The 24155-nt window shown below is 39.5% G+C and overlaps 1 protein-coding gene across 1 annotated transcript; it reads left to right on the top strand.

Annotated features, from left to right (window-relative positions):
• The first annotated feature begins 1542 nt into the window (after nucleotides 1–1542).
• Nucleotides 1543–22039, top strand: GRK7 (G protein-coupled receptor kinase 7). Its single transcript, XM_069864430.1, has 4 exons — nucleotides 1543–2301; nucleotides 3067–3504; nucleotides 17423–17694; nucleotides 20987–22039. Exons 1-4 carry the CDS (start codon nucleotides 1558–1560, stop codon nucleotides 21327–21329), a joined length of 1797 nt encoding a protein of 598 aa, XP_069720531.1. The 5' UTR covers nucleotides 1543–1557; the 3' UTR covers nucleotides 21330–22039.
• The last annotated feature ends 2116 nt before the right edge of the window (nucleotides 22040–24155 follow it).

Genomic DNA, 24155 nt, shown 5'->3' with positions numbered 1-24155 from the left:
CCACCAGCAGAATTTCACATTTCTTCCTTTGCCTTTTTCCAGCTTTGCTTACCCTGCTGGCTGCATTAAGCCCTTTATGTAACCTGCTCCTGCCCTGTGCCTGCATTCACCTGGCAGAATTAGCGATCACTGTACAAGCAAGACTTTCAGATACCTGCTTCAGAGCACACCACGTTCTCGCACAACAGAGCAGTTAGCGGTGGATGGCCCTCTTGATCACAGCTATAAAAACACTCACATCTCTCAGGTAATTTTGTAGAGCACAGGCCTGAGTTTCAAGGCAGGCAGGATTAAGCATGTACAACAAAAACACTACATAGTAGTAAAGTGACAAAAAGCAGCCAAGGAGAGCTTAGCAGTTTCTGTAGGGAGCCTGAGAAGTACCTCTAATGTTTAGCATTTGTGATTCAGCTCTTCAGCTTGCTCTGAGACTGTAAAAAGAGAACAGGAAACTTGACCTTGGCCTCACGTGTACAGCTTGACCCCATTGCTACTGGAAGAATAATGGAATTGCTTTTCCTGCTCCCATACCACCTTCCTTACATTTAGAGAAAGTCCAGCAGCCAAACCACGTGACCTCACAGCAGAAGGGACTTATCCTAGTAAATTCCACACATGATTTTTATTATTTTGGGACAAAAATGGAGTCCAGCCTTCCTGGTAGGCAGAGAGTGAGTGAAGTGACGTGGAGTTTGCCTTCACTTGATTATAATCAGCTTTGTCCCATTGTTGATGCCACCTCAGCCATACGCTGTTGCCACCTCCTCATCCTATCGCTTGCTGTCATAAAGCTCAGCAGGGAAAATCAACTGAGGCCACAATAACATGCAAGTGTCTTGGAAAGATTCAGCTGATCATGTGAAGTGGGAAGGAGATGAAGTCAGAACGGTATGTTGTTTCATATATAGGGATCGTTATTTTTAGACAACCAGCAGGTCTTAGCCTCTGCGTGTAATCCGCTCAGACAGGGCCACATGAGGCATCAAGGTTTCCACAAAGCGTCTGTGGAGCTCAGTCATTGATGTTGAACATAAGTGGAATTTTGGAAGTGTGGATGCTCAGAGCACTGAATTGTATAATAATTTAAAGCTCGATGACTCATGTTCATCTATGTCAACTTCTGTTTGAGGCGTAGCTGAGTTGTGATAAAGGCTTTTTATAAAACCGGATCCCAGCTTATATAATTCTTAGTACATTGGTGTTCTCTGTGTTGAGCGAGGGTGATGTGGGGCTGTCCTGTTAACTGTGGCCAGAGGGCTACCGAGTTTGGAGTCTGCGTGTATTGCAAACAGGAATCTTCATATGTTCTCAGCAGCCGGGGACGGTGCATATAGAGGGAATCTTGGTGCATGTAAGGGTTATCTGGGCCCATCCTGAAAAACACCAGCTGAAATGTGTGCGTTTGGTGCTCCCAGTGCAAAGGTTTGCCTAGGATGTCATCCCTCAGCTATACATAGCAAGCTCAAAGCTCCTTACAGAGAAACCTCTTACCAATCACTTTCCACAAATGGTGCATATACCTAAAGGTACTTAGTGAAAATCCTTGAGAGGTATTTAATGGAAAAGCAGTTAGTCTCTGGTGTTTTTCTTCTCCACACACCACTAGCAAGGAGAAGTGCAGGGCAGCTACCACACAGCACTTGGGTCAGTTGCTTATATTGTCTCAGCCAGGCTCTGCCACCCCAAGAGCTTGCCAAGATGTGTGACATGGGGGGGCTTGACAACCTGATTGCCAACACGGCCTATCTGCAGGCCAGGAAGAGCGGAGATGGAGACACCAAGGAGATGCAAAAGAGACGTAGGAGCCTCTCACTGCCCAAGATTGATCAATGTGGGGACGTTAGACAGGCCATTGTTGCTGACTATGAAAGCATCTGCGAGCAGCAGCCCATTGGCAAGAAATTCTTCAGAGACTTCTTGGAGACAGTGCCAGAACATTTGGTAGCTAGGGACTTCCTGGATGAGGTGTCAAACTGGGAGCTGGCAGAGGACAATGCCAAGAACGGTGTCATGGAGAATATGATCACCAATTTTCTTAAGGCAGGCTCCAAAAACTATCTGGCTTACATGAGCTCTGACTTGGCCAGCAAATGCGAGGCAGCTACGGCAAAAGACTATGAGAATGTTGTACAGTTGGCCAAGGAGGAAACCAAACTCTTCCTTCAAGGCAAGCCCTTCCAGGATTTCCAGACCAGCCCCTTCTATGACAAATTTGTTCAATGGAAAGTCTTTGAGAAGCAGCCTGTAACTGATAAATATTTCTATGAATTCCGAGTGCTGGGCAAAGGTGGCTTCGGAGAGGTAAGAGCTGTACTTTAAAGGATGAGGGTTCTCCCTCCCATTTCGAGACCAGCAGGTGGATTTGCAAAGAGAAACTAGGCAATTAAGAAGTTGTCTAAGTTTTTGTAAAACTTGTTCCTTCAGATTGTCCATTTCCCAGAAATCAGGCTGGGTTTGTTATCTGTATTGTGATACAAGCTCTAGATGCCTGTTTGTGAAAAGCTACTCTTAAATATTTTATATTTTTATATCTATACTAGAAAAAAAAAGCAGGCTTCATTACCAAAGCTTGCATGACTGTCCATACAGTTAATTATTAGGCTGCAGCTTGGCACTGTTTTAGCCTGTGCTAACTCACATGCTCCCAGGAAATTCCTAGGTGCAGCTTAGAGAATAGCACAGATCAGGATCTGTTCCCAAAACACAGTAAGAATGAGGCTGCCTTTTCTTCAGATGGAAGAGCATTAGCTATACCGATGCAAGCTGTGTATGCTGCTTATTCTTACAGTCGAAGAATGGGACCTAGTTCATTTTATATCCTGATACACGTCTGCTGATATCATCCTCAAGAACTTTGCATAAGGTCCACCAGATACAGTTCCAGAACAGAACAGATTATCTGCTTGTTATTTCCTTATTTTCTCTGCTAAAATATACTCTGCCATGAAACTTAGCATGAGCAGCTACAAATAGGTGTCTGTGATTCCTCCATTCCTGCCTTTAATAGTCCAGTTTGTATCTATAAAATTCTTTCATTACCTCTTCTTGTGCATCTTGCTGCTCTAGGTTTGTGCCATCCAGGTGAAAAATACTGGCAAGATGTATGCCTGCAAGAAACTGGATAAAAAAAGGTTGAAAAAGAAAGGTGGAGAGAAGATGGCGCTACTGGAGAAAGAAATCCTGGAGAAGGTCAATAGTCCTTTCATAGTCACACTAGCTTATGCCTATGAGAGCAAATCTCATCTGTGTCTCGTCATGAGCCTCATGAATGGCGGGGATCTGAAGTATCACATATACAATGTGGGAAAAAGGGGTCTGGAGATGAACAGGGTCATCTATTACTCCGCTCAGATCACCTGTGGGATTCTGCATCTCCATTCCATCAAGATTGTGTACCGGGACATGAAACCAGAGAATGTGCTCCTGGATGATAACGGTAATTGCAGACTGTCTGATCTTGGGTTGGCAGTGCAAGTCAAGGAGGGGAAAAGCATCACCCAGAGGGTGAGTACAGATTCATTGAGCGTGGGCAGTGGGAAGGGAAGCTGTTCTATTTCTAATGCATTATGAGCCCAAGACTTAATTCCTTGGGATTTGTTCTTTGCTAAAGACCTTACGTGGTCATTTCATTCTAAGAGACAGGTGGTAAGAAGATTTATTCATTAACTCTCTAGATGCTATATGTAGTAAAATAATTTGTCCTACACAGAAACAGTAGAATCAAGTTGACCTGTTGTTTCTCTTAAGATCAACTCTTGAACTGATCATTGCAGAGAGGCTAACAGGGCCTTGTGCCTTGTGCCTTGAGCAATAGCGCATAGGTAGTGCATAGGAGCTACGAAGTTATGGGTCCTGTATTCAGTTTTTGCTCCCAGAAGAATATAATTTCTTCCAGATTACTGTGAAGTGGTGCTACTGATTGTATTGCAGGTGTTAATGGTGCTGCACAATAAACCGTTGTCAACCTTCCTCCCCCAGCAAATTCATTCCTGAAGAAGTTAGCCATCTTGATGACGTGTACGTGCCTGTGTGTTACGTATCGGAAGAGAGAGATGGGTGACCAGCTGGGTTTTGCTCTGTAAAATAGACTGTGCAGCACTTCAGCTGTGCCAGTGGTTGTCGCAAACTAGCCCTGATTTGTAATAATGTCATGTGGTTTATACAAGAAAGATGTATTCATGTAGCTTAACTATGAAAATAGCATGTTTCTCCCAAGGTGCCTGGAGCATAAAGATGTCTCTGATGATGGAATGTGTCTGAAATACACTAAGGATGCGACGAAACAGAAGGAATGTGACAAACTGGTCTAAGGGCCCTATGCTAAACTCCCTAAGACTTTTAAGTTAATCTGTAGGGATTCAGTAGAAGACATGCTAGTAACCTTTTGCATCAGGCTTGAAGTACGGACATCTTTTGATGCTGGTACTTAATACGGTACTGTGTAGTTTGAAGGATATATTTTTTTCCTGGCAATTAAAAAAAAATTAGTTCTCAGTGAAAGAAAATGCAGAAACTGATGTGTTTTTAGATAGTAGATAGTTTTAAAATGAGACTGCATTATGTTCAAGATCTGAAAATACGATTTCTATGAAAGCTAAGGCAAGTTTTTAAATAGAACTTTTGTGAAGTGGGAATGTTGTCATCTTTATGAAAATGGCGTTTTGTTGAGTGAACTCAAAGCTGCAAACCTCGCTATGCTCTGCAAGTTTTCGATGCTTGCAGTTGTTATGGTGAGGAAAAATCATTTTTTCTGCATCCAGTTTTTCTACTTTTAAATATGTGGTGTTTGGCAGAAGAGAAACAAAGTGACAGGGTTTGCTTAGAAAGGTCTGACGGCTTTTGCTGGTGGTAGGGTAGAACCTCAAAGCAGTAGTTGACAGGGCAGTTGTTCCCACTCACTTTCTGTGACTGTCATCAAATTGTTATAATGATTTTTCTTCTCTTGCTGTTCATAGTTTTTAGAAGCACTCTTCACTGTTGTATGGGTGCTTTTATTGGAGCAAAAATTGCAATGAATTGCATATTCCATGGTGGTAGTTTTATAAGGCGTTTGTTTCTGTTAACTGCAGTTTTATTCATAAAGGAAATTGAAATGGGAGAGGGAAGAAAGATTTTTCTTCTCTCATCTTCAGTATCATAACTATGAGGGAATTAAATGAATAATAATTCCCAGTATTATTTTGTATTTCTATAAACTCACCCTATTTGAGTCATTGAGAATAAGACTATTTAAAACATAAGAGCTAAATGTTACTATTACTTATAGTAATGCCATACACAGGAAATCCTACAAACAGACTTACAAAGTTTGTGCTTTAAGCGTCACCATTGTACTCCTGTGATAAAATAAAAGTGATGTGGTTTTGTTTACTAAATTTGAATTTAATCAGTTGCACCGTTTTGTGGACATGGCTTTACAGGGGCAATTTTAAAAGCTAAAGCAGAGAAGACATTCCTCCAGGGCAAATCTGTGTGGTATCATATGCCTGAGTGGAGGGCTTAAGGTCATGAAGCTGCTTTTAGATTTTTGATAATGGTCTGAACTAATTTAAGACAATTTTCAGTCACTAGTTATAGGGAAAATGCTACCGAGCTAGAATATAAAACCTTTTCATTTCAATTTGTTTGGAGGTTTGGGCTGGACATCAGGAAGAAATTTTTCACGGCAAGGGTCATTGGGCACTGGCGGGGGCTGCCCAGGGAGGGGGTTGAGTCACCTTCCCTGGAGGTGTTTAAGGGACAGGTGGATGAGGTGCTGGGGGACATGGTTTAGTGATTGATGGGGGTGGTTGGATTCGGTGGTCCGGTGGGTCTTTTCCAACTCGGTGATTCTATGATTCTATGAAAGAATCCCTCTGTTTTAATGGATGTTGTAATACATTCAACTTCATTTCTATCTCCAGCAGTTCTGACTTCAAAGCCTTGTAACCCTCTTTTTATGACTTGGTTCTTCAATATTGTATGTAAAATATGGCTCTGTGGCACTATGAGACTAATGCCTAACTTTGCTTTAGTTGTATTCATAAGGCCTTTGACTGCCTGAAAGTAATTAACTAATATCCCCAGTTCCAAATGAAACTGTGGTTTAGCTCTGTGATCCAGTTAATGGTCATTTATTTCATCTATTAGGACAAATTTTACTCAGCCATGTGTTATGAAGAATGAAGATAGTTTATTTGTTAAGTGTAACCTAGAAATAATTTTTAAGATTGCATCTATTGTGGCCCTTGTGTAAAATGATCTATTAAAAGAGGTTGTTGTTTTTTTTCTTTTATTCTGCTTTGTGATGGAAGCTTCTGAGCTCATTGAAGAGTCTTGAAGAGTCTGATCTTTCATTTTATTTCTTGGGGTTTTTATCTTAGAAATATCAGTAGCAGCAACTGTTGAATTTCTGGTTTTGCTGGAGCACTGTTTCAGAGGAAAAAAAGTAATATGTTTTTCTTGGTCATATTTTGACAATTTACTCACTCTGAACAGATTTTTACAATGCAAGCTAGCCTTGTATTCAGTAAAGCTACTTTTATTAGGAGATTGTATTCATTCTGATTCTGGAGATCCTATTTTAGTCTCGTACTCTTCCATGAAGAAGCAGAATGGTGCCTTTTTAAATTGGAGCACTTTCCTCTAAACTGTTTTCTGCAGGTGTGACCTAAACAGATGCTAAAGATAAAGTAAAATATTTGAGTTTTTTCAGCAGCTGTCTAAAACTCTCTCACCAATTTAGGTTTTTCTTCCAGAGTGCTAATATTTTCATGATCTCTCTAGTTCTTCAGGTGATAAGCAGCTCGTCCTTGCGATTAAGCAGAATAAAACAGAAAACTCTTCCATAGCTTTTATATCTCAGGAGGAACCAAGTAAACAAATGTGGAGTAGATATCTGATCTTAGGCACCTGTTTAAAAATATTCATCCCAATGTGTTTGACTGTAGTCATGCCGATATGAAAACGTCTCTGAACATACAGACAGTGAAACAGAGCAGCAGTTTTCTGCCTTCTTTTTATGTCTCTTTTTTGCTATGTATTATAAAGTAGAAACATAATGTGATGATTTTCATCATTCCTTATACAGGGTTGAATAATATATTATAGATGGATTTATTTGTTTATTTCCTTACAGATTGTAATACCGTATTTTCAAAGTGTATGCCTCTTATGTATACAAGATATTAAAGGTCAATTTGTTCTGCTTTCAAAACATAAAAAAACTTCCTAGTCCTTCATGTATGAATAAATGTACATCACCCATCCATCAGCTGAAGGATCCATAAATCCCTTCTGTAAATCTCATTAGGTGATTAGGTTATCACATGGCATGAATGATAAGCTAGTTAACGAGTTCCTGTTTTAGACATTTGCCAAGTTTTCGTTGAAGTTTTGTTGGAAACTGCAATGTTCATGTGCTGTTTACCAGCCAAAGATTATTTTCTTTGTGGGTGGAAAGGCTTTTTGAATTTTAGATGGGTGACTCTTATGTGGTCTTCTTATAAAGCAACATGTGTTTGTGCTGCAGAAAAAGCATTGTACAGCTGATGATTTAGTACTTACGTAATTGAAGCCTTGGCATCCTTTAAGTGTTGTCATTACATACGCTCCTTTTGAGCAATACTTGTGTGTTCTATACCGATTATCTGTAACCATTATAAATAAAAATACCCTGTTTTTAGAAACAATGCTCCTTACAAATGTCTAGAAAGAATTGGATACCGGCCTTAGTTTTCTCCCTTTTCAGTTACTAAAGCAGCAGGTAAAACCATCTGGCTTTTCACATTAATGTTATTTTGAACAGATATAGACCGTTGTAAGGAATTGGTACAGTAATTATTAGAGAGCTTATAGAAGTTTAATGTCAGAAAGGTGTGCTGATCCATATTTGTGAAGTGCTAGTGTGCTTCAGAATGGAGAAATCACAAAAAAACCCAACTTCCCCAAGTTTGAAAAATAACAGCCTTGGAAATAAAAGAAATAGAAGCCAATTGAAAGATACTTAAAATGTACTTTTTCTTCATGAAGCAGACATGGATTATATGGGACCTTTTCATGATACGTACGCGTACCTGTGCATTCTACCTAGAAATGTGTATACGGACGCTTAAATGTGTATATGCATGGAGTTCTTACTGACATCACTGGAAACAGAAACAAACTCTTTGCCAGTGATAATATAATTATTCAATACTTTAGGAAATAGCAGTATCATTTTTGTGTTGATCATACCGTGCATAAACAGGATTGTATCTGCAAATTAGACTTTTTAAATGGTGATACTCTCTTTGTCTTCTATAATTGAAACAGGCAATGAAGAGAAACTGAGACCCTCTAAAGGTGGCTTTTGCACAGGCAAAGTGCTTTGTCTAGTTATGTACTCATTGGTTGTTTCTGGAAACAGTTCTTTTTTTGCATATGACAGAAATTAGGAACCTCCATCCCAGGTTTCTCCACTTTGCAACTTTTGTACAATTCCAAATTCGCTTCTATGTGAGTCGAATGCTCCTGTCCTTCTCTGAAAGAGTAGCACTACTTAATTTCCTGAGAATATTTGTGAGGAAAGTGAGCATACTCTTCTGTTTAGTACCCTCAGATCCTCCACATATTGAAACACAGAGGATTTAATTCCATTTTTCCAGGAGTCAGTGCATATTTGCTGTTTCGGGAAGAACTTTTTGCCCTTCTGGGTATGGCTTTTGTGCAAAGTAACTGCTGCATATAAATTATGAGGTACTCTGGTGCAGATGCACGTGAGCCAGAGGGCTTAAGTATTAACTGTGAAAAATAAGACAAACATATTTTTGTAGTATTTATAAAAGTGCATCATTATCTTCAGGGGTTACAGGCTTCTTCACAGTTTTCCTGTGCTGTGTTTTATGTATTTGAAGGACATAATAATATTTTTATAGGAAAAACATGTTTTGTTTAAAATCTTACTCAGAATGTCCTTTTGCCCTCCTGTATGTTTGTTTATTATAAGATTCTATTTCTTAGGAAAACAGAAGGAAATCTATTTAGATGTTCCTGAGACTTGCAGTTTAATTTCAAGGCAGTTGAGAAGCGGGAGGAGGGTTTAGACTTGTGAAATGAAAAATAAGTCAGCAAGCCATTCTACAGTTGACCTTTGGTCATTATCACGTGGCATTCTTCTCGTATAAAATTCTGTACAAATTTATTCTTACTTTGCACTTTGAAAAATGACAGCCCTTAATTTGGCTGGGATTGGAGTGACTTGCTACTCATTTCCAATTTCAAACCCACCATTCTGCTTATGCTTTTTTAAGTCTGGCATGGAAGGCTGAAATTTGGCTGAAATTTGTTCCCAAGAATGTTGATAATCACACTTGCTTTGAAGTGCATCATCAGGTATTTCAGATTTTTTTAAATCTCTGAAACATACACTTTACAGGATGCAAACTTAGCCGCTGTGAATGCCGTGATCATGAGTGTCAAGTAAGCAAAATGATTTTGTGGCATCATTCTGCCTCCTGCAGTTTTGAAGATGGCAGAAAGAATTATGTGGTCATCTGAAATTGAGAATGCTTTTCCTATACAGGGTGTGCCGCCCATGAGGCACATTTTTTTGTCTGGGAGAAGACATTGGAGGCCTTAAGATGTGCCATCAGGTCTCTTTGCATGACTTCTAGCCTTGTTCTTCATTCAGCTTAGTCTGATAGTTAATAAATTGTATAGCAAGTTCTATTTAAAAGGTAGAGATAAGATTCACTGTCAAGTTGCTAGGCCTGGTAGGAAGCTTAACTATGCTCTTTGAACATGAAAAATGCTGTATAAGTGCTAAATACTATTGTTTAATCCCTGTAATTATCAGGATCCATTATTTATTATAAAAACTAATATACAGTCCGGATTGATCTCTTTGGTAAGATTGATCTCTTTGGTAAGATTGATCTCTTTGGTAAGTGGGCCGCTCCTTGGTTAAACATTGTCAAAGGTAGTTTTATTTGATTGGGTAAGAGATGCAGCATTTGGCTGATGATGTAACTCTTTGAACTGTTGATTTGAGGGCTTTGGCCAGAAGCAGCACTGTAGGAACTGTAAACTCTGGGATGGTGAGGATATAGTACTTCTCTTCTGGGAGCACGTGACATTCCACTTAGTGTGATGAATAGTTTCAGTTAACTGATGTACAAGGACTTTTTTATGAAGACAAAATAAAATCCTGAGTTCACAGGCACAAGCAAGTGAGAACTGTGGGTGTGGTTTTTCTTGTGTTCAAGTTTAAAATCCACTAATGGATGGTAGTGGGTTCAGAATAGAGGGAGGTTGTTCTTAACACAACGTGTAAACTCTGTAGGGTCTAAGCATTTATCTAACTTCAGGGGGAGAGTGGACAATTGATGGAAGAAGGCTTTGTTGAGAGAAACTATTTCTCTAGAAGCCCTTGAACTGCAAACAGGAAAGTATTAGAGAATTATAACTGTACATATCGGGTTCTTAGTGCATCCATTTTTTGGCCAGTTTACAGACAGTAGAGTGACCACCTGGGCCTTTGGTCTGATGCAGCCAGTACCCATCTTCCTGGATTGGCACGTAAAGAATTGTGCCTCCAGCAGTAGTCATAATCCGGAAAGATCAGGTGGATGAAGCCCTGTGGATTCCAGTGATGGACAGGAACCGTCCAGTCCTCGCTGTCAGTCACACTGCTTAGTGCACAGGGGCTGCACCTTCGTGGGAGGGCCAGTGCCCTTCTCAGGGCTCCCTGCAGGCGTGAGCCCTCTCATGCTGGCTCCGAGCACAGAATTTCTCTTTGATGTCCTCCTTTGAGAATGCCACCTACGTATTGTGCTATGAGACTGTACTTGCATTTGTTATAAAAAGCCTCATAAAATATATACAGAGGTAAGTAGGTGGAGAATTCTCTCGCTTATTAATATTCTTTATGGAGTATTCTGTGGTTATTAAATAGGAAAATCAGAAAGATCTCAGAGTGAAACATTATTCTCACATTATAGATGGGAAATGGTCAGGGGAAGTTAAAAGAGAAAATCATGGTACAGGCAGACTAGAGAACGCTGATAATTCTTGAATTCTAATTGTGTGGTTATAAGCCTGTACCATGTGTTTTGCTTGTCTTAAATGCTCCATCTGTACAATGTCTGATTGCTTCACTGTCTGTGAATGCGTATTTCTTCTGGTGACACCTCCCTGAGGCGGGGATGTTAGCAGGTTCAGTCTCCAGCAGGGACCTGAGGCACAGACAGATATACATATGATCACACGAGGAGGAAAGCGAGGAGATGCTCTAGAGTCCGAAGTTAAAGTTGATACCCAGTTATTGGGACGTCCTTCCTCAAACCATTTGTCCCTTTGATTTTCATATATCATGGATATGAAATGGCAGACTGCCTGTTTGGCTTCCTGAGTGGGAGCGCAGAGGTAGCCTGCCCTTACTTTACGAGAAGGGCTTTTTCTTTTGTGCGAATTCCCTGACTGCAATGACTGATCATGTCCAAGCTTAAAAGAGTAAAAACTGATCTGGATTAGTTAGAGATTTGGAACTTGGAGGAAACTTTGTTTCCTTTTTTGCTAATATACAAGAAAATTTGTTTTGTCCCTTTTGAGCTTTTTGTTGTGTGGGGTTCTTTAAGGCAGACAGGGTGTTTTTAGTAAGGTCTGAATGCTTCTGTTAGTGGTAGGGTAGAATGTCAAAGCAGCAGCTGCCCAGGGAGTTGTTCCCTCTCACTTTCTGTGACTGTCATCAAACCTGTTAACCCCCGTTAAAAGTATGCTAAAATATATGGGACTTTTATGAAAAAAAAATTTGGTCTTGGATTTTGCATAAGCGTGTAGTATTCAGTTGCTCCTAAGCTCCAATATGGTCTTTCTCATTATCTTTTCCTGGTACTCTCAACAGTCCTTGAGCTCTTCTGAATGAGTAGCCCATCAGTTTATGATGGGCCATCCCATTATAAGGTCCTTTCCTTTGCTAAGCATTAACAATATGCCAAAATCTTTGTTCTGTGAGCCTTTTCAAAGGCGCCTTTTATCCTAATTAGATCTGATTTTACCTTCTTTCGAAAGATATTTGCCTATTCATTTCATCAGCTGGCATCTCATTACTGCATGAATCTGGTGAGAAAGTGGGGAGGAACTGTGGTTCCATGTGACTAATTTAAATTACACTCCGTTCCTCCTCACAGTGGCTCTTGGGAGAAAAATGAAGAGTGCAAAGTGTGTGACAGAGGCAGATAAGTTGTTCTTTGCTTTATGTAGTGCCTGTTAGCTGGCGTGCAGAGAAGAGTTTCTGTGGTCTGTCCCTGCATTCCTGCAGGGTCTGTTAAGGCCAGTGCTGAAGGAGTGGAGGAGCAGCTGGACCAGAGAACAAAGCAGGCAGTGGCACCCCTTGGAGGAAGGAAGGAGCGAGCCCCAGGAAACAGCTGATAGAGCTAAACTCAGCTTGTTTTTTTTTCCTCTGTTCAACAGTTCTTGTGCCATGGCAAACAAAAGATAGAAATTCTGATTTGCTTTACTGTTTGGTTTGTGAAATCAATTGAGGTTGTTTTGCAGAGATCTGTGGGAAAAGGTAGAGACATCTAATGCTATTTCTTCTCATTTGCCTGTTCCCGTGCTGATGAAAGCTCCAGAGAGTTCTATTTCTTTCTCCCGTTTATCTGCTAGAGGCTGGGATAAGGCAATATAGAAGGGCCTTTCCCTCTGATGACATCAATCTGCACAGGACGTGTGAGCATATGATACTGGGGGCCTCGCTCTGCTCAGGCTGGGGTGTGCCAAGCACCCGTTGGCTGTACTGGGAACTGGGTGCACTTAGTGCTTCTCGGGATCACATCTTGTATTATGAAAAGACTATAATTATGTGACCTTTTAAAAATTTATGCACAATCACATTTCACAAAAGAAACATTTGTATGAGTCATTTCTACTATGCCCTGTCAAACCACACTCCAGCCATCCATTCCACTTAGCTGAACTTTTTCACTGATGTATCCAAGGGCAACATTTGATTGTTACCTTTTAGAGGAATATTGAAAAATTGTGGTTTGGATTGCTCTCAAGACAAAGAAATTAGGGGAGAAGCAGATCTGTTAGCTCTTTTCAAAGTCAAATCAATTAAAGTTTAATTGAATCAAATTTTAAAACTATTTTTATGTTTCAAACAGCATATGCAAGTAAGGCACCCTGCTTATCATCAAAAAAGACAGTATTAGATGGAGAACAAGCAAAAAATAGTTAGCGTTGCACTGACTACACTTCAAAAAGCTGTGTGCCTCTGCAGTAATACATCATTTCTGCCTTCTGTAAGAAAATGGGGATAATAGAACATTCTTTGGCTCCTTGGGGATTTTTTTTTTTAATGGTGCCCCAGTAGATGCTTCCAGGTCAGTGAAGGGGTTTGTGTGTCTCTGTAAGATCACCTGAGCAATCACAACAGATATTCAAACAGTGCCCAGTCCTATCAGGAATCCTACAGGAAAGAAGGAAATAACATGCTTGATCTTAATCTCAGTCAAAACGCAATGCGTGTACTAGTAGTGTAAAGCTGACAACCAAGGCATCCAACTTTCCAAGGATGTTCTGTTTATTTTCCCTGTTTCCATTAAAAGAGAGAACTTTATCCATGTGAAATAAGGTCTAGTAAGAAAAAGTGTTTTCAGTTAGTACACAACTTCTGAACTTACTTGTAAATTGTATTGAGTGGAAACAACTACAAAATCATACAAACCTAATTATTTTTTGTGTGATAGACATTCCAGTAACCCGTACTTACAGGTATCCATTCTGAGGCACGGGCACGTAGTTCTAGCAGAATTAAATACTCAATACCAGGCCACATAAGATTGCCTCCTTCTCAAAAATAATGTGTTTATCTTTTTTGTGGTTTTAATTCCTTTGCTTTCTGTCCTTTTTTTTTTTTTCCCTTTTAACATTCAAGTATAATTTACAGGAAATTTAATTACTCTCAAGAGACCAAAGAGTAACCTAACTCATTACTCTGATTCACTTTTGCTTTGGGAATCATTGGATATATTTTCTGCCTAATACGCTGGTTTTTCACTGCTCAGATCTCACTACTGCTAGTCAGAGTAGTATAGTTTAAAAATTCCCTTTACTAAACTTTTCTTTTACTTGCTTGGATAAACTTCTCCTGAGTCATCGAGCTTGCCTGTTATGTTGCCGCAAAATCTCTTTACCTTGAAAGATAATCTGATTTTTGACATCTTGTGCTCCACCTTGATTACTGCAGGGATGTTAGCCTTTGGCTTCCCTCTAATGCAGTCTACTCCCCAAAGACAGGATTAAATCTTCATTTGAAAGATGTATGTTCCGCCAGTGCTGGGGGTTGAATAATTCCCTTTTTTTGTGTTTCGTAACACAGCAAATGCTTATGGCTTTATCACGGCTCTTCCCAAATGATCATCTTTCTTCCTAAATGGTTTTGCCAAAGCTCCACATATGTATGTATAGGTGGAAAAGACTAAAACTTAAGCTCTTTTCTTCCTTTCTTCAAATTCCTGTTTTGGTAGGGATGGTGGAGTTTTATGTGTTTCTTCACCCTTAAACATCACTGATGACTACTTGTGAAATGTGCTTGTTTCTAGTATAAAACGGTAATGTTTAAGTGGGTTTTGAGTCGCAGGGGCTGTGAGATTAGGTTTAGATTCCTGTTCTCAGCCTGTCCCTTCATTATGAACCACAGGAAAGCTTCAGGACTGAGAGACTTGGTTTAAGATTAGGTTCAAGTTTTGATGAAATTCAGTGAGAAGAACTCACTGAAATAAAATTCTGAATCGGCATGGTTTGATGTATCCAAGGAACAATACATGTTTCTAGACTCCTCTCAGACTGAGCTGGATCAGCTGGATAACAACTCAAAAGATTTCAGTGCTACTAATTTAGAGTTTTGAAATTTAATTCTTGTTCACAGTAACCCCATCCACAGGCTTTTGTTTGAGTCTGAAAGGAAGCTGTTGTTGGTCTGTTTTCCGTTATTATTACAATTCTCTATTCTCTGTTAAATTGTAGTCACTCAGTCTTTGTGGTCTGTGATTGTGGTCTTGCTTTCTCTGTTCTCGAGAAGCACAAGTACCATGTCAGCACTCTGTGTTCTGCATGGTGTGACTGAAGGTTGTGGAGAACACACCTGGAAGAGACTCAAGTGAGCTGGCAACTATTTCTTTTGAAAACCCAGCTGTGGAAGAAAGAATGCAAATGGAAGGGAAGAGATGCAGTCTGACAGGAGGTGCCTTGAGACACATTTATCATTGCAGAATTCTGGCTTTTCTGAGTTAGATTTATTCGGTTCCCATGATGATGCTAAGATGCAGCAAAGTAACATCTTATCAGAAAGACCGTCCTGTGCTGTCCGGGTGCATTTTGGTGATGATATGACTCATCAGTTCTACAAGGCATTAGTGCCCCAGCTTCCCCTCAGTAAAAATAAGAATATTTATTATTTCCTAGTAAGACAGAAAAAAGACAGAAAATATTACAGAAGCCCGTTTAGTGTCTGTGCCCAGTAACCCATCATGAGCTGCATGTGTATCCTCTCGTACCAAACTTTTCAACTGCTTTCAACCCCCCTTCTGCCTTCCAGGTTTTGTGATCTTCTGAGGCCAGATGGATCTGGGTTCTGTTGTCCCTGTTTGAGCACCTTTCCCCCTGTCTGGATGGAGCAGTAGTCGTACAGAAAAATGTAATACTGCCAGGGTATCTCTCAGTATTAACTTGTACTTAGAGCAGACCAGTGCGAGCAGCACAAATTGCCTGTGGGATCATGTCGGCTGCTGCGGCACCTATACGGCTCCTCTGCACCCTTGAGGTTTGAGGGAGGGAGGTGACAGTTCACTTCTAACCTTTCCTTTTGCTTTCAATGTGGCTGATGGTTTTGTTGTTCTTGTCTCAGTTCTGTTTCTCAATTAAATGGGGGATTTTCCTCTATATCCCTAAAAATGAAAAAAATTACGAAGAGGGCAAACAAACTGGGTTTAGTTTCCTGCCCATTAAGCATATGTTGTAGTTGACTGTAAGAAGTTGCCTCTTGCCCATATTGTTTACAGTAGAGTGTCTGCCATAATGTGTAGTTGTATAAGCTGAAGTTTTAAGGAGACCCAGCTCAGAAATATTGTGCATGAAATTAGAGGAGTTACCCAAACCTTCTAAAATAAAATTTATCTGTTGAGCAGTGATTTTTACAAATCTAATTTGCCCAAGTGGACTCAAATTTTAGTTACCTCCTTCTACCTGTTTTGCTTCGGAGTGAATCTCTGTCACTACTTGTGTTCCGGTAGCAGTAACGGTGACCGTCTTGAATAATCCTTAGTGGGATTTTGCACAAACATAAATTTTCCTTTTAAATTGTAATACTACTGATACATCAGTCCCAGTATTTCAAAGAGATAGAAGAGTTTCAAGCAGCTTCTGACATGGTTATCATTTTAGCTGAATCTGGTAAATATATAAAACAAGATACAGCATCGGACATGGCAGGAGCTGTTGGGTCAGCTGAGGGAATGCTGTTTTGATTGAACTCATCCTCAGTCATGTAACTGCAGCAGAAAGCATGTAGAGAGGCTGAGCTCCTGTCTTCCATCCCAGGTAAATCAGCTTCCTAGAGAGATGCAGCAGGACGTATTTTGAACACAAAGCATTCTGTCTGCCTAGGGGAACGTGCCAGGCCTGCTCTGGGAAGGAAGCAGGCAGATTCCCCTCTCAAAGAGCAGTGACTTCTTCTTTTGAAGAAGGGTCCATTAGTGCTCTATATACAGTAGTCTTTATTTGGAGAGATTTTACAGTTAGGAAACATGAACTTGTGCTTTTACCTGAATGCAAATAATTCACTAATGATAATTCTTATGGATTTACTTTCTTACAATGGTTTTAAGAGGTTTTTTTGGCCCTTGATTGTGGTACTTCCTTCCAGAACCCAACAGGGAATGTGGTTGAGAATTTCCTTATGCAGCTCAGCTGCTGGCTTGATGAGCATTTTCTTATTGGCAGCAGATCCCTCTGTTGGACCAGCTGTAGCTGCTGAGCGGGGAGGGAGAGGGCGATTGTATGATTTTTGCCTTTTTAAATCTCCAAACTGATTGCCAGTAGTGTTTACAGGACTAAGCCAATGGCACCATCTTCAACGGGAAAGAAAAATTAATATGGAAGGAGAAAGCAAGCTAAATGTTACTGTAAAAAGAAACCACAGACGTTTCCCCTTTGAAGAACAGAACATATTTAAGACAGTTTTCCCATATGCTAAGATGTTTAAAGACAGAAATAGTCCATGTGCTAAAACAGCCTTATGCTTCAGAGTTTCTAGATTAAAAAATAGACATTTTACAGAATTTCTACATTAAAATATATAAATTTTATTAATAATACTTTTTAAGAATTATCCTTGGCTGTTTAATTGTAATAATTTCATTATTGACATTGTATAGTAAATATGTCTCTATGTTTGTCATAGGCGGGGACAAATGGTTATATGGCTCCAGAAATCCTGAAGGAAGAAAATTACAGCTATCCTGTGGACTGGTTTGCTATGGGATGTAGTATTTATGAGATGATCGCTGGGCGAACACCATTTAAGGATTTCAAAGAAAAGGTCAATAAGGATGAGGTTAAAAGAAGAACTCTGGAAGATGAGGTGAAATTTGAACACACCGACTTTACAGAGGAAGCAAAAGATATTTGCCGACTGTTTTTGGCCAAGAAACCAGAGAATCGTTTAGGAAGCAGGTATGCCTTACTTCTCAAATTCACTAAAAGCCAAATGAAAGCTGCCAACAGTATTATTATTTTACATATTACACAAAATGAGGTCAGATCTTGACTATTTACAGAGTACTGACTTTTCCCTTTCCCTTCTTGTAAGAGGGAGATGCAAGGTTTTGTTGCAATAGTGTGATTGTGTATCCTCAACCCAGGCTACTCACAGGAGTTCCCTTCGTGGTATTTTGTGGGGTTTGGTTCTTTATAGTTCTGGGAGAAGGGAGCAGCCCACGTCTCTTGCATTTTCTTTCCGAAAGATGAAGGATATTCAAGCAGGCGCCTACATCAGTGCTACTGCAGATTGAATGCAGAATCCCAGGCTGTCTCACTTACTGGAACGATGTGGGCAGAAATCCAGATCTGCAATGTGGATTCTCTGCCCTGCGGATATCTAACTCACAAGGCTGCGTCATTGGCTTCTTACTGAAGAGACCTTAACCTCTCTGCATTACTGAAGTGCTTTAAAAAAATCTTGTAGAGGTTCTGGTCTTCCTAATGCATCCTCGGGAGAAAAGGGAAGAAAAGAATATTTTGCATGAGTTCTTACAAAGCAAAACATTTTTGTGGACTTCAGAGTTGACTTTGGGTTGATGGTGACTGATGGTTACGTCCCTGACTTATCAGTTTCAAGTAACTGTTTAACAAGAAAATCGGAAAGCTAAGCAATGTTATATTTAACTTGTAATATCTCAGATCTCTCTGAAGGGGTGGCTGGTTGTGTATATACATACAAAAACATCAGGTAATACATAAAAAAAGGTAAGATGTCATTAACATATATATTCTTATCATTCCATTGCTAAATGAAGACAACTACTTTTTGTGCCCGATGAGTTTTCCCAACAACTCTGCAAAGCTGCAGAAGAAAAAAATATTTTCAATAGCACAGAGTATGCTTGATACAAAATCTGTATCATTTTCAGTGTGTTTAAAGAGCTTATTTTAAAAATAAATTTAATAGAATAACATGTAGAGCATCCAGCCTTAAAAAATCAGCATGCTTTGCAGACATTTAGTCTTCCAGCATTTTGAGAGGTAAACAAAATTCAGAGTACGGGAAATGAAATTTAGGCTTTCTGAGTGATTTGGTCAAGTTCCTTCAGCAAGTCTGAAGCAAAACCAGCGACAGAATACTTGCTTACTGTAACCACATTCCCTCTCCCAAGGGAGTAATTTACCATCATTCTGTCTGCTTACTGTCACATTATTTCCCAGCAAAGGGAAAAATGTACACAGAAAGGTAGGTGTGTAGATTATTTTTAATTTTCAGCTATTTAAGACATTCTTACTCTTAAGTACCATACTTGGAGAAAGAAATTTATAGGATGTATACCATGCCTGAGCATGACAGGGACTAAAAGACTGCATGTACCTTTTAAACAGGGTGATACTATTCAGGACAGCTCATCCTTATGTAAAGATTAGCACTTTAATTCTACCAAGGGCAACGAGACCTTGGGTTATCTACATAAGTGCCTGTTACATAAGTTAAAGCTGCTCAAGGACAGCTTTACTTTGTACACCTGACCTTTTAAAATACTCCACTCTTTTATTGAAAACTCAGTGTCACTAGCGAACTCAGGAAAAGCGTAAACCCTTTTCTCCACTCAAGTGTTTTGGGATTGACATCTCAAATCCCCCAAAAGTGATTTTTTTTTTTTTAATAGTGGAGGAATACACAATTGACAGAGCTTACATGGGTTCATTTGCTCTTTCTATTTAAGTTACGTAAACGTGCAGTTCACCCAGGAAGAGCTCATCTCCAGCTAAATGGAAGATGCCTCGGTTGGTTCCAGCAGATGGCGTTCCTGTAGCTTTATGTTTTTGAACTTTTTATGGTTTTGGTGGTGTTAGAAAATACATCAGGAGGAGAAACACTGCAGCAATCCATTCTGGAGCCTTCACCAGCTCCTACTGCTTTTTGGTCTATGTTACTGGAAGGAAAGGCAAAATAAAGTGAAGGTTTTGTGAGTGCATATGCCCAGTAGGATTATAAGCACTACTGGCCTGCTTGTGTCTCAGAACACTAGTTAATTTGAACAGCAACTCTAGTGCACTTCAAGCTAACAGCAATAACTTGGTTATTGCTAACTGTTTAAGTCAGATGACTTTGCAAGACTATGTATATACAGAAGCCATGATCCCTGTCAGCTATTCTATACATTCATAATTGTTTTCATATGGCTGTTTTGAGTTGAAAACAATTTTTTCATTGCTGAGGGTGCCCAGATGGCAATATCTATTGCTCTTCAGGCTGTGATTACACATGCTGGTCATGGTGTGTACAGCGGTTAGTGGCTAGTGGTGACCTGCTCAGAAGAACCAGGCAGCAGAGGCACAGAGTGAACATTTTCTAACAAGGGAGCTGCAGAGAGCAGCTGGTAGTTTCATAATAGCTGTGCCTGAGTAGCACCAAGGCAGGCTAGCAGCATGGCAGGACAGCATGTGAGCAACTGGCAGTAGTGACAATCGGGAGGAGCTGTTCTACATACATGGTGTTAGGTCTTAGGAAATTTAGAAATTTTCTCTAGTCACCCAAATCTGCCATGTCTTTATGGTGCTTCTACAGATTTGCAAAGACTTGCCAAAGATTTGCATTACACTTTGTTCATATAAGGTTATCTAGAAATACATGAGGGCTTACACTTTGCTACATATGCTTTTGTAAGAAAGTAGGAAAAGAAAAAAGCAATGTGTTAGCAACTACCATGCATAACTGCTTTGAATTAAGTTAAACCCAGAAACGTTGTTTGTCACCAGTTTCCTGCTCACACTGTTATTCCTCGGAGTCAGAACCTAGGTGTATTATTCTAATGTACTCCAGTGTGGAGGTTAATAGATATTCTTAACCTAGTTAATATAGAGCCAGCCGCTGGACTTTCCCTGTTGGACAGTAAATCCATGCTCCCCCTCCCCATCCTGCTCTGTCTTCAGTCCTGGTTAAAGTGGATCTTTGGATATGGGTATCGCGGTGCGCTGCCAGAAGCAGCACTGCAACTCCCCATGGCGCCTTGCCTGGACTCATTTACCCTGAGAGACAGAGTAATGAATAATGGGATCAGGATGATTTCTGCTGCTCAGCTTCACTTATATTGTGCAATGCAGTGTTCTTCGATTATGGAAAAAGGAATTGCATTGTGTGAGATTTATCTATCTCTCCTTACTTTAAAGTGCTGTTATGTATGCAACACAAAGACTCACCAGTATCTGTGTGAGAGCGAAACTTCATACTGATTAACAAACTCTTGCTTTATTGCAGAAGTGAAGATGATGACCCGAGAAAACATAGTTTCTTCAAAACAATCAATTTCCACAGGCTAGAGGCAAACCTTATTGACCCTCCATTTGTGCCAGATCCATCAGTTGTCTATGCCAAAGATGTTACAGACATTGCTGACTTCTCTGAAGTACGAGGAATTGAGTTTGATGACAAAGATAAGAAGTTCTTCAAAGCGTTTGCAACAGGTGCTGTCCCTATACCCTGGCAGGAAGAAATTATTGAAACGGGACTGTTTGAAGAACTGAATGATCCCAACAGAGTAGAATCTGGGGGTTACGCAAATGGAGGTGAAGCTAAGTCAGGAGTTTGTTTGTTGTTGTAAACATCACATCATTAACAAAAAGAGTAGAAACCACCTCAGAACTTTCCATATGCTGACGTTGTTTCAGAAACTCGGTGCATCTGTTTAAGAAGAAGCAATCAGTGTAAGATGACGTTGACAGGACCACCAGCGGAACAGACTGCTATGGTCCTCTGCTGTAACAAAGGAGATCATCCTTTTGTTTTATGGGAGATTTCTCAAGATGAAGAACCATATTTCTCTAAGAAACTTAGAATGATAGAAATTCTGAAATACAGAAAATACAGTTCTGAAATACAAAAAGAAGCAATAATAGAGTGAAGAGGCACCACCTTTTGAAAATGACTGAATACCATTTTGAATACAGTGATTGGATGGTTTGCTTTCTATTTTCTTGTTATTTCCACTAACATTTCCTCTTTGTTCTACAGTCTTCAGGAAAGATTTTTTTCATTTTCAAGTCATATGCTCAGTTAGACAGTGGAGCTCATATACTGTGTCAAACCTGGAATCCTATCGCTTAGCCAGTCTATCTGTTGTTTTCTTAATTTCTGTTAGTTTTTGGATGGTTTGATTGTAATATGTTCATATTGTCATAAAATGTAAAAAGAAGGCTCTACATATTACTAGGAAATAGGACCAACAGGATCAAACTCTTTTCAGAGTTGATTTTAACAGAGTGAATATAAGATTGCACCGATTTAATTGAATAAAGCATTTATTTATTATTATTAAGTGCATTCTTTTAAGTGGTACTACCATATACAAAAAAAAGTATTTCTAAGTTAATACACATTTGTTTTGACAATCAAATTTAAACTTCCAATAGGTTTCCTGATAGTTTTTCTTTATTTTGGTGATAAATCAAGCTACAAATAGACCAAAGAAATTTGTAACTGGCTTTTTATAACACTCTTATTTCAGTGCAATATAAATTTCAATTCACTAGTTGCACCATCCATTATATTATTAAGTGCTGTAATGGTGGAAAGGCTATGTGTGCAAGTTGACACCATCTTCGAATGTTCAGTGATTCTCATGCAAATTTTGATGTGTTTTTATTTTTCAATTTTATGGCAACCTAAATTGAATTAGTCAGAAACATTTCTGTGAATGCTTGCTACTGCTGAATTGCCCATGAGATGAATCCTGCTGATTTTCTCTGGTAAGAAGATAGTTGGTAGTTGGTTGCAACTTTTAGAAGTGATTCTGCGTGCTGCTCACCATCACCTATCGCACCATAATTTCCATTGACTAAAACGGAAGCTGAAACTGCTCCATTCCTTGGAGTCCTTGGAGGCTGCTAATACCCCGTTTCCTATTTTTCATAGAGCAAACCTCCTACTGAATTTGAAGACTTCTTTGATAGAGACACTGGGATTGAACTCACACATCTGTTTTAAAAGAGGAAGATCAATAGATATGATGCCTTCTATAGTCAGGTCTGTCATGTGCAACACACAGCTTTAGTATTTATTTATAACCTCATAGCTCATCTCAAACATTGCAGTAATCAGAAATTCTTTATTTTTAAATGCTTTAAGTGATTTAGTCACAGCCAAGTAATACCTTGTGTTGTTTTAAGTAAAAAAATAATTGCTTGGTTTTTTCTTTTAAATTTGCTTTTCCAGTGCTTTATGTACCTAATTTTCAAGTGAAAATCATGAAGAACAGTGTTACTTAGGATTAGTGCATAATTCTGTTCATGAATTATAAGCACGTAATTGTCTGCCTTTTGAGGGGAGACTTTCTGCTAGAAAGCTTAAAACAATATAAGCTGAATTCTGACTTGGTCTTTTATTTGAGAACGATGATCCTGAAAGATTGTGAAAAGCAGAGGAGTCTGAGAGGGAAGAGTCATGTGGTTCTGTCACAGATTTAGGAGACCGCTTGCACTGCTGACATCCAGTTTCTCATTGCTCCCATCTGTAGAAAGCTCCCTAAGTGGTATTAGGCTAATATAGTTAAGAAAACCAGAGAGAAAACTTTATCATGTGTACATTTAAAAGAAAAAAAACCAAAACAAAACGCAAACCCTCATAGCACCTCCTCCCTTATTACAACTAGGAGGATCCTGTTAGTGCTAGCAGCACTTCTGTCCAGACTTTGTACACCTCAACTCCACAGAAATGCCATTTCACAAGTCCTCCTGAGCCACAAAGCAGTACTGGCAAATGGCTGTGGGTTTTCTAGTGCGTAAGTAAGTTTTCAGCATAGACATATTCCCATGTGGAAAGGATATGGGTGGGCAAAGCCAGAATTTAATATCAGGTTAGAGTCACGTATCCCCTATGAGACAAGGTGTTGCAGGTCTGGGTTTTTCAAAATGTACTGTAATACTGAGGTTTGTGGATTCAGGGCATCAGAGGCGCAGAGCATTAGTTTATTGAGTTTTAGAAATGTTACAGTGTCAATAAATCCCAGCAGAACGTGTATCAGTGAGATATTGTTAAGTGCTCCATGAATCATTCAGAGCAGCGCATCAGGAGCCTCATAATGCAGAACTTGGCACAATGTATGACAGAGAGGAATGTTTTAGTTAGAAGTTATTAGTTTTAATTTTCTAAAATTCTCTATTACAGAACATGGACAACTTCTGTTTGTGCTGTGAAGAGACAGAGCAGAGGAAAGATTATTTCTGTATTTTTGCTGGCATTTTCAGTCTGTCTTTTAAAAATTCGTTTCGGCTTCTTTTAAGGGATCCGTGAGATGTTTGGTTCTTTGCTTCTTCCTCTTACTGTAAGGTTCTTTGTTAAATTTTCAGGAACAAAGTTATTTTAACATCATGCTTCACCTTAACAAAACAAAGCCGATGATCCTAAAAGATTTACGCATTTGGTGAATTGT

Source organism: Phaenicophaeus curvirostris, chromosome 10 (assembly GCF_032191515.1).
Source record: "Phaenicophaeus curvirostris isolate KB17595 chromosome 10, BPBGC_Pcur_1.0, whole genome shotgun sequence".
NCBI lineage: Eukaryota > Metazoa > Chordata > Aves > Cuculiformes > Cuculidae > Phaenicophaeus > Phaenicophaeus curvirostris.
The sequence above is the reverse complement of the archived record's forward strand: the minus strand, read 5'-3'. Positions and strand labels throughout refer to the sequence as shown.

What these genes read in the sequence shown, in the direction of transcription:
- GRK7 (XM_069864430.1), top strand. Translation starts at nt 1,558, where the DNA reads ATGGAAAAGCAGTTAGTCTCTGGTGTTTTTCTTCTCCACACACCACTA. An exon ending in GCAAAGGTGGCTTCGGAGAG is followed by an intron (nt 2,302 to 3,066) that starts GTAAGAGCTGTA and finishes TTGCTGCTCTAG; the next exon opens with GTTTGTGCCATCCAGGTGAA. An exon ending in GGAAAAGCATCACCCAGAGG is followed by an intron (nt 3,505 to 17,422) that starts GTGAGTACAGAT and finishes TGTTTGTCATAG; the next exon opens with GCGGGGACAAATGGTTATAT.